The sequence below is a fragment of the Pongo abelii genome, chromosome 11, assembly GCF_028885655.2.
Source record: "Pongo abelii isolate AG06213 chromosome 11, NHGRI_mPonAbe1-v2.0_pri, whole genome shotgun sequence".
NCBI lineage: Eukaryota > Metazoa > Chordata > Mammalia > Primates > Hominidae > Pongo > Pongo abelii.
The window spans coordinates 37987711-37998111 of record NC_071996.2 but is presented as its reverse complement, the minus strand read 5'-3'; the positions used below and the strand labels follow the sequence as shown (position 1 = coordinate 37998111).

At 42.0% G+C, this 10401-nt stretch overlaps 1 protein-coding gene across 27 annotated transcripts in view; it reads right to left on the bottom strand.

Annotated features, from left to right (window-relative positions):
• Positions 1-2238: 2238 nt before the first annotated feature.
• Positions 2239-10401, bottom strand: part of R3HDM1 (R3H domain containing 1) — a 188065-nt gene continuing 179902 nt past the window's right edge. For 25 of the 27 annotated variants that reach the window (XM_054548547.1, XM_054548549.1, XM_063712418.1 and 22 more), the window contains 4 exons: positions 9008-9152; positions 5480-5562; positions 4934-5018; positions 2239-3578 (listed from right to left, as the gene is read on the bottom strand). In XM_054548547.1, coding sequence (XP_054404522.1) covers positions 3223-3578; positions 4934-5018; positions 5480-5562; positions 9008-9152 — 669 coding nt within the window. In that variant the 3' untranslated portion in view covers positions 2239-3222. Of the gene's footprint in view, positions 3579-4933; positions 5019-5479; positions 5563-5605; positions 7285-9007; positions 9153-10401 lie in introns of those variants that run through there. The other 2 variants (XM_063712428.1, XM_063712426.1) reach the window with 2 other exon arrangements.

Sequence of the window (10401 nt, the reverse complement as noted above, 5' to 3'; positions counted from 1 at the left end):
CACTGCACTCCAGCCTGGGCGACAGAGCAAGACTCCATCTCAAAAAAAAAAAAAAAAAAAAAAAAAAAAAAGCAATATCTACCCCTAAAAATGGTCAGGGGTCTGGAAAAACCCATGATAAGGATTATTGCCAGGGCTATGGGACATCGAAAGCTGTCTTTGAGATTACCAGTCTAGACCAAATCACATCTTAAATGCCTCCTGTATGTGCTTCTACCTCCCACCATTTTTATACAGGGGAAATCAAAATTTACATTAAAAAAAAGGGGGAATGTAGATTAGGGAACGTGTGCATATTTTTGTAATGGTGGTGGGATTGGCCAATTTCATTGTTATTTCTATGTGATTGTCAGGGAACGTGGTGGTGGTGGCTAGGAGTTAACTCTACAATAGCCTCTGATCTTTTTTTAGCTCTAGTGTCTTACCTATTTACTTTGCACAGTATTCAACTCCTACAAGGTAAACTAAGAGTTTAAAGCAAAAACTGGTTTACCAGAATTCCTACTGCAGGAGTGAAAGATAATTTCTTTGAGACGGAGTTTCTCTCTTCTGCCCAGGCTAGAGTGAAGTGGCGCAACCTCGGCTCACTGCAACCTCTGCCCCCCAGGTTCAAGCGATTCTTCTGCCTCAGCCTCCCGAGTAGCTGGGATTATATAGGTTCCCACCACCACACTCGGCTAATTTTTGTGTTTTTAGTAGAGATGGGGTTTTGCCATGTTGGCAAGGCTGGTCTCGAACTCCTGACCTCAAGTGATCTGTCCGCCTCACCCTCCCAGTGCTGGGATTATAGGCATGAGCCGCCATGCCTGGTCTAAAGGGAATATTCAAGAGAAATTAATTGCAGGCCAGGTGTAGTGGCTCATGCCTGTAATCCCAGCTCTTTGGGAGGCCGAGGCGGGTGGATCACCTCAGGTCAGGAGTTCGAGATCAGCCTGGCCAATATGGCGAAACCCTGTTTCTGCTAAAAATACAAAAATTAGTGGGGCATGGTGGCAGGTGCCTGTAATCCCAGCTACTCGAGAGGCTGAGGAAGAATTGCTTGAACCCAGGAGTCTGAGGTTGCAGTGAACTGAGATCGTGCCACTGCACTGTAGCCTGGGTGACAGAGTGACTCTGGTCTCAAAAAAAAAAAAAAAAATTAATTGCAAGGAACCATGAGGTTGTGACTTTTTTTTTTCAGATGGAGTCTTGCTCTGTCACCAGGCTGGAGTGCAGTGGCACGATCTTGGCTCACTGCAACCTCTGCCTCCTGGGTTCAAGCAATTCCCCCGCCTCAGCCTCCCAAGTAGCTGGGATTACAGGTGCGCACCACCATGCCCAGCTAATTTTTTGTATTTTAGTAGATACAGCGTTTCACCATGTTGGCCAGGATGGGAGGTTGTGACTTTTTTGGTCTCCATCCCCATGTATGATTGAAGAATTGTTGCTGAAATGCTAGCCTTACTTACGTGTCCTTTCCATCTTTGACTCTCTGCAGGTCAAAAACAATTAAAATTCAACAAGCCTTGGAAGCAAGAGATTTTCACAGACCTCACACTCTTACTCTTTTCCCTGGCTATGGCTCCTTAATCTAAAATGGTTCTAAGACAGCTTCAACTTTTGATCCCAGGAGTACAATATTCACAATTGGGATGTGCTAGTTGGTGGGGAGGCCTGGCATTCTCTGGGACCAGTGGGACCTTGCAAATGCGCTGAAGTGAGTGCACATCTGCACCAGAGTCTAGTAACACCTAGTGCTCTTCAATTTCATAGTAGAAGCCCTACTCTGGGCTGGAAGATAACCAGACTCCAGGCAAGCTGCAGCTGGCAGACCCCTCCTACCTTTTAGATTTCCCAACAGGGTGACTTTGCTTGGCTAACCAAAGGGAAAAGATGTCTATAAAACATTTGAGCCTAAGTGGACAATTTGGTGTGCAATACATAAGCTAAAAACAAATTTATCTCACCAAACATAATATTCTATTTTTAGTTGCCTGACAATAAGTATGTTCATACTCCAAATTTCTACAGTTGGTAATAACTTTGTGATAGAGAACACAGTAACACGAATCGTATCCACCAGGAATCACTGCCACAGAGAAAGAGATGTTTAGGACATTTGTAAAATGAGGTGGTTTACTGTTTTTCATCTTCTGTAAGTCTGAAATTGACTTAAATCTTCCAAAAAGGTTATTGTCTTCAAAACTGACACTCATTTAAAAGGTGTTTTTAATTAAAAAAAAAAAGACAAAGTGAGCCTATATTTGTAAACATTTATTCTCTTGAACTGAAAAAGGCTTGCATCAGCACACATTGTACAGCCTTGCAGATTACACAGAAATTGAAAAGAAGGTTCCTTGTTCGTAAGTGCAATGAATCTTTGATGTCCAGTGATCCGCTGCAAACAATGAAAACAAACTGTAAAGCACTTAGGAAGTTTCCAGCACTCATCAAATGCATTTCCTTAGGTGACAAAAAATCCACAAGGAGGGGAATGCAAATAAGTGGCATTTAGTTATTAGAGAGATACTTGAAAAAAAAAAAAGTGGAAGTATTTTCCTGCTTAGAATGATTTCTGTTCCCCTTTGAATGTAAGTGGTTTAAGAGGCATTAAGAACATAATTTATTTTATACTTAATGTTCACACTACCTAAATGAATAAGGAAAGGGCCCTACAAGGAAGAGTTATGTATTTTTTGGCAATTGTTTCTGAGTTTAGAGATTCAGGGGAAGAGGAATCCTCTATTTGTGGGATCTTCTTAGCATCCCTAACCCCCAAGGAGATAGTACATGGTTTTGACTTGGTTATTTCACTCCTGCATTCTTTTTCCCCGAAATTTTAAGTTGGGTCACATTGTGCTGGCTGCAAAAAGAAATACAGGTTGCAACTGGTTATAATCATTTTGAAGAATAATTTGCTGTACAATAGAGCTTTGGATCTGATACAAGAATTTAGAAATATAAAACGAAATAACTATAAAAGTTAGGAGGCATTTGAACGGCATTTCCTTAGAAAAACCTGCTAACTCTGTATCATTCTGATGTGGATTCCTATAGTCATGTGGGGTGAAATGCATATTTTTTCCCCCTTTGCTGGATCACTGGCCTTTCTTCAAAAGCTATAACGCCATGAACACACATCCTAGGAGTCTCTATAATGTTAACAGAAGCTCCAAATACCAAGCCAATCAAAGATGGGAGAGAGCAGGGGAACCATAAAGGCGAAGGGTCCAAAGGTGGCTGTTACTGAGAACTTGCCCTTTCCAAAATGTGAAAGTCATAGTGCTTCTTGCTTGTTCTCAGCTTAAACTTGTTAACTGAGTTAATTTGTTTCTTCAGTGCATTCTGTGCAGCTGAAATGGAGGGGAATGTGGCTAAGACGGTGTAGGTGGAGGCCAAGTCACTGGGTTTAGAGTGTTCAGGGTTGACAGTGTTGTCCCCGCTGCCACAGCAGAGGGGGTGACGACGTGGTTGGGACTGGGGGTCCCGGAGCCACCGGATCTTGGCGCCAATTTTAAAGAGTTCCCCAAAAAGCTTTTCAGCTTCCATGCGAGTTATTCCATCTGGCAGTTCAGTAATTTCCAAGACCTTCCCAACAACTAGAATAGAAAAGGTACAGAATCAGTACATCCCTGTTACCAAAAAAGTTGGGTAAAAAAGCACTGCAGACCCAAATATGACATGGGAAATGACCATTCGAATACACAAAATTAAAACTGTTAGGGCCATCTTTTTTTTTTTTTTTTTGGGAGACGGAGTCTGACTCTGTCTCCCAGGCTGGAGTGCAGCGGTGTGATCTTGGCTCACTGCAACCTCCACCTCCCAGGTTCAAGCGATTCTCCTGCCTCAGCCTCCCAAGTAGCTGGGATTACAAGTGCCTGCCACCATGCCCAGCTAATTTTTTGTGTTTTCAGTAGAGATGGATGGGGTTTCACCATATTGGCCAGGCTGGTCTCGAACTCCTGAGTTCAGGTAATCCACCTGCCTCAGCCTCCCAAAGTGCTAGGATTACAGGCATGAGGCACTGCACCCGGCCAGGGACATCCATCTTTTAAATCATTCCTACTTACCCCATAGGCAAGGAATAGAGGGCTAATAGTGTTAAAGCTACTAAGCTGGGCGCACCTGTAATCCTAGTACTTTGGAAGGCCGAGGTGGGTGGATCACCTGAGGTCTGGAGTTCGAGACCAGCCTGACTAACATGGTGAAACCCGTCTCTACTAAAAACACAGTGGGCGACTGTAATCCCAGCTACTCGGGAGGCTGAGGCAGGAGAATTGCTTGAACTTGGGAGGTGGAGGTTGCAGTGAGCTGAGACTACACCACTGCACCACTCCAGCACGGGCAACAAGAATGAAACTCCATCTCAAAAATAAATAAATAAATAAATAAAATAAAATAAAATTAAGCTACTGATGTCATAGTCTTTACTGGTAGTTGCACAAATAAAAAGCATCGTACAGTGGCTTTTCTAAATTAGGTGATCTCAAACATTTTTCTGAACTTCACATTTCCATTGTAAAATAAAATAAAAGCACTTGCCCTATCCACACCACAAGGCTGCTGAGTAGAAAGTTAAAATACAAACTTGAAGGCACTTTACCAGAGAGGCAATATATTTGTTCACTCAGACTCTCTCCCACATGGATGTAAGGAAAAAACCCTTTCTCAAAGAACTAAGAGGCTGAGTTTCACTCTACTTGTTCCTCTCACACATTTCCCTTTGGCCCCTCTGTCCCTCCTAAACCTACCTGCATCTTACCATATATATTCTCACATCTCAAATGACACAGGGTCATAGGAACATATACAAGAACGCTAAATCAGAGATGGCAAAAATTATGACTTTTTGCAGGATTCTAGGAAGAGGAAAACCCATTTCTGTGCTGTGGTGTATTTTTAAAGACTGTCACCAGTTTGCAGACCCACATCTAGTTGCCCCTCAGAGACATACCTGTTTCTCCTGCTCCAAGGTCCGTGGATGCAGCTTTTTTAGCTTGTCTCCTTCCTCGGTTTCCATGCCTGCTGCCAGGCTGACCCTGAAAACCCACAAATAGTTGAGAAACAAGGTTAATAATGCTGAAAAACACACTTTGGATGTTTACCAACTTAACACCAAAACACTTTTAGTTTGGGTTTTGCACTCTGGCAGAAGAAAATCAGTCCGAGGCCTTCTGGATTCTGTCTGTGCAGTGGCATTCCTGTCCTTCATTATGACCAATCACTTGCTGACGGTCCTTCATTAGCAAGAGTGCCCCAATCCCTAGCCACTGCCTTGTCTTTGGGTGGCACTAGAGAATTACTGCTCTGCCAAGCAGCACACCATCTTCTCCTTTGCTCTGCTCCTGATGGAGCCAGTGATAATCTGTGTAAACCAACTGGCCGAGGCACAGAGCTCTTCTTGGGCAGTGCCAACAGGTGGGCTCAGGGTTACCCCTTACACTCTGAGGGAGCTATGATGTTCTGCAACAAAGCCTAGGAGGTTAGTTGTCTTTCATACCTGTTGGTTTGGAATGTGTCCGTGCAGAACAGCAGGAGGATTATACTGCAGTGGCTGGCCAAGTAATGGATACCTGGAATCTCCTGAAAAGTCAGTAAAATATTTTTACATTTTTTCTTTCCTCAGTTAAAAAGTACTTGCCAGAGGCTGGGCACGGTGGTTCATGCCTGTAATCCTAGCACTTTGGGAGGCTGAGGCAGGCAGATTACTTAAGGCCAGGAGTTTGAGATCAGCCTGGCCAACATGGTGAAACCCCATCTCTAATAAAAATATAAAAATTAGCCAGGACTGGTCGTGGGCACCTATAATTCTAGCTACTCAGGAGGCTGAGGCATGAGAACTGCTTGAACTTGGGAGGCAGAGGTTGCAGTGAGCCAAGATGGTGCCACTATATTCCAGCCTGGGTGATGGAGTGAGAGACTGTCTCAAAAAAATAAAAAATAAAAAAAATAAAAAGTACTTGCCAGAGTTTTCTAATTGTTCAAAATAAGATGAACAGGGGACACAAGTATGGTGGCATAAAAAAAGTATAGATAACTGACATTTTTCTTTTGGAGACAGGGTACTGCTATGTCGACAACCCAGGCTGGAGTGCAGTGGTGCAATCATAGCTCACTGCAGCCTTGAACTCCTGGGTTCAAGTGATCTTCCTGCCTCACCCTCACAAGTAGCTGGGACTACAAGCACAAACTACCATGCCTGGCTAATTTTATTTTAGTAGAGATAGAGTCTCACTATGTTGACCAGGCTGGTCTCAAACTCCTGGCCTCCAGCAATCCTTCCACCTCATGAGTCGCTGGGATTACAGGTACAAGCCACCATGCCTGGCTAAATGACATTTTAAACAAGAATGAAAAATTTCCACATATCCTTTTAAGAGCCCAGACAAAATTCTGAAAAGATTAAGGACTAATAACAGTGGTTAGGAAGGAGGGTGCATGGTAGGAACTACATGAATAGAGACAGGATGGAGAGAAACTTCTCTGGATACTTTGAAGATATGGAAGAGGAAGAATCTAAGACAACTATGACACTAAATCCTAACATCCTGTATGAAATACACCAAAATAACTACGACACACATGCCAATCACTTGAGGTGCTGAAATTCACATCACTCTATTATGATTAAAATCTGACCTTTCAGAGGAAGGAAGAAACTCTGGATAAACATTAAGTTTTTATCTCCCCAATTCACTATTAATTGCTATAAATTTATGCATAGAATATATGCATGTACACATTTACATATACTCAAACACACTTTAATAGTTTTAACCAATGAGTAGTTGTACATCCTGGGTCTTAAGTCTGCTCTTCTTAATCTTTAAGTGAAATTTGCATTTATAATTTGAACCTGTTCAGAAAAAGTTGTGTAGTTCTTAAGTGTCATTATTCATAAGTATTCCCTTCCTAAATCAGTAAATGTGGGTTAGTGAGGATGGAGATCTTCCAATTGCTTTCTTTCACTCAGGAAAGCCTAAAGTCATCACATGGCAAAGGCTTAATAAATGCTGACTGCAAAAACTTTGTCTTGGATAATAAGATTTTAGTGTTACATTTTCATTTATTTTATAATCATAAGTTCTCAAATTTAGTACATTTTGTGTTTGGGGGAGGGTTATCAGTAGGTGCTAGGAAAGCATCCTCAGGAAATCGTACACCCCTTCTCCTGAGAGCTTCATAACAAGCAGCAAGGTGTGGACTTCTTGCCATTCCACAAGGCTCCTTCCGGGTGAACACAGTGAAGATGCCTGGGCAGCACCCTGGCAGGACATATGCATGACATACTCACTCTTTCCCAACCTATAGATGGAAGGGCAGATATGACATGGGGATTTAGCACTGAGATCAGAGATGCCAAGTGAACTGTGAAGGTGTATAAAAAATAGTTGTCAAGGTCGGGCGCGGTGGCTCACGCCTGTAATCCCAGCACTTTGGGAGGCTGAGATGGGTGGATCATGAGGTCAGAGTTCGAGATCAGCCTGGCCAGCATGGTGAAACCCCGTCTCTATTAAAAACACAAAAAATTAGCCAGGCGTATGGCGCATGCCTGTAATCCCAGCTACTTGGGAGGCTGAGGCAGGAGAATTGCTTCAACCCAGGAGGCAGAGGTTGCAGTGAGCCAAGATAGTCTATAATGACTGATGTTAAATATCTTTTCAAGGGCTTATTAGACATCTGCATACTATTTCAAAATGTCTGTGTAACTTGTTTTTCAAAATCACTCACCATATTGTGAATACTGCTCCCCGTCTTTTTTTTTTTTTTTGAGACGGAGCCTCTCTCTGTCGCCCAGGCTAGAGTGCAGTGGCACGATCTTGGCTCACTGCAGCCTCTGCCGCCCAGGTTCAAGCGATTCTCCTGCTTCAGCCTCCCGAGTAGCTGGGATTATAGGTGCCTGCCACCATGCCCAGCTCATTTTTCTAGTTTTAGTAGAGATGGGGTTTCACTGTCTTGGCCAGGCTGGTCTTGAACTCCTAACCTTGTGATCCACCTGCCTCGGCCTCCCAAAGTGCTGGGATTACAGGTGTGAGCCACTGCGCCTAGCCTGAATATTGCCCCCTTTTAGTGATTCTTTAGATAGCTACATAATATTACTTGTATGAATATACCATAATTTAAGTACTCCTCATTGATGAACAGAGTTAGGTTGTTTGTAAATTTTTTTTGCTATAGGATAAACTCTTCTGTATATAAATCTTTGTGTGCATTATCCTTAGGATAAATTCTAGGAAATAAAATGGTTTCCATATTAGTTTATAATCATCTGCTTGCATATCTGCTCCCCCAAGTAGACTAAGGGTTAGTGAGGGTGAGGACTTCTCCTTATTCATCTTTATACACCAAGGGCATAGCCATTTCCTTAATAAATGATTGCTGAATAAATTTTTGGATAATCTCTTTTTTCTGTTTTATTTTTGAGACAGAGTCTTGCTCTGCTGTCCATGCTGGAATGCAGTGGCATAATCAGAGCTCACTGCAGTCTTAAATTCCTGGGCTGAAGTGATCCTCCCGCTTCAGCCTCCCGAGTAGCTGTGACTACAGTCATGTGCCACCACTTCTGGCCGATTTTTGTAGTTTCTCTAGAGACGGGGTCTTGAGTGGCCTCAAGTGATCCTTCTGCATTGGCTTCCCAAAGTGCTGGGATTACAGGCGTAAGCCATTGCGCCCGGCCTGGATAAACTTTTGATATATATTACTCTAACGTAGAAATTAAAATACCGAAAAAATGTAGAAAACTGTGTATTATTACTATAGAGGAATGGATTCTAAGAATAAGTTAAAGTGATTTTAATGTGATCATGTAATTACTAAACATAAGTAATTACTGAATTAATAATTATTAATTAGCAATGATACATTAAGGTTAGGAGAGTATATGGTCACAAATAGACATGCCTGAGTGTAGATGAAGATGCAGCTCTATGGAAAATAGAAAGGCAATATTACCAAGATAAATTACCAAGTGACTGGGAATGGATGTCTTAAATTCTCTGAAGTTGTGACTAGTTTCATGTACACTTACCTTGCCCGGGGACAAAAGGTCTAGAAAATTGGGGCATGATGGAAAGTGGTGGTCCAGAGGGACGTACAGTTTTCAGGGTGGACAGCTGAGCTGGTGCTGGCGACTGAGCTGGTGAAATAATGGGGCTACTGAGTTGAGGGCTGTGCTGCAATTACAATACGTCAAGAAAATGGGTCAGCATTTTGGGCAGGCTTATTTTTTATTCTTCCTGATTACATATATGTACTTGTTAGAAAATAATTCGAACATTATAGAAGCATGTGATCTGCAACTCCCAAATATAAACACTGGTAACAGATGGTTTCTTTTTTTTCTTTTTTTTTTTTTTTTTGAGACGGAGTCTCGCTCTGTTGCCCAAGTTGGAGTGCAGTTGTGCAATCTCAGCTTACTGCAAGCTCTGCCTCCCAGGTTCACGCCATTCTCCCGCCTCAGCCTCCTGAGCCTCCTGCCTCAGTCTCAGCCTGTAGCTGGGACTACAGGTGCCCGCCACCAAGCCCAGCTAATTTTTTGATTTTTAGTAGAGATGGGGTTTTCCTGTGTTAGCCAGGATGTTCTCCATCTCCTGACCTTGTGATCCGCCTGCCTCAGCCTCCCAAAGTGCTGGGATTACAGGCGTGAGCCACCGCACCCGGCCAACAGATTGTTTCTAAGCACATGCATTCATACATCCATTTTTCACAAAAATGGGAACAGACTATACATCCTACTTTTGAAACTTGCTTTTGTACCTTGGCAATAATATTGCTGATACTTTTGCATGAGAGAATACATACAGCTAACTCACTCTTTTTTCATATTAAATACTGTAACATTTCATATTTAAATAATTTCATTAGAGAATAGTTCCTAAGATTGTAAAAGAATTCCCAGATTTCCCAAATGATGTTAACTTTTATTACACTGCTTTCTCTCTCTCTCTCTCTCTCTCTGTGTGTGTGTGTGTGTATACACCCATATATATACATATATATCACTGTGTTTTTTGGAACTGTTTGAAAGTGAATTTCACATGATATTCCTTTAACCCAAAATAATTAGTGTCTATTTCCTAACAACAAGGACTTTTATAATATAATCAAAGTAGAATAATAAAAGCCAGAAAATTAACAATACAATAGTATTATCTAATCTACAGTTAATTTAAATTTTGCCAAGTGTCCCACTAATGTCCATTATAGCAAAAGATAAGAAAAATGTTTCCCTTCAAGTCCAGAATCCAGACTAGAATCAAGGGCTGCATTTTGTTGTCATGGCTCTTTAATCTTCTTTAATCTGAAGCAGAACAGCACAGTCTCTTCTTTCTTTCATGACTCTGACATTTCTGAAGATTTGTTTCAGAAGATCAGTTATTTTGTAGACTGTCCCTCAATTTGGGTTTGTCTGCTGTCTCCTCA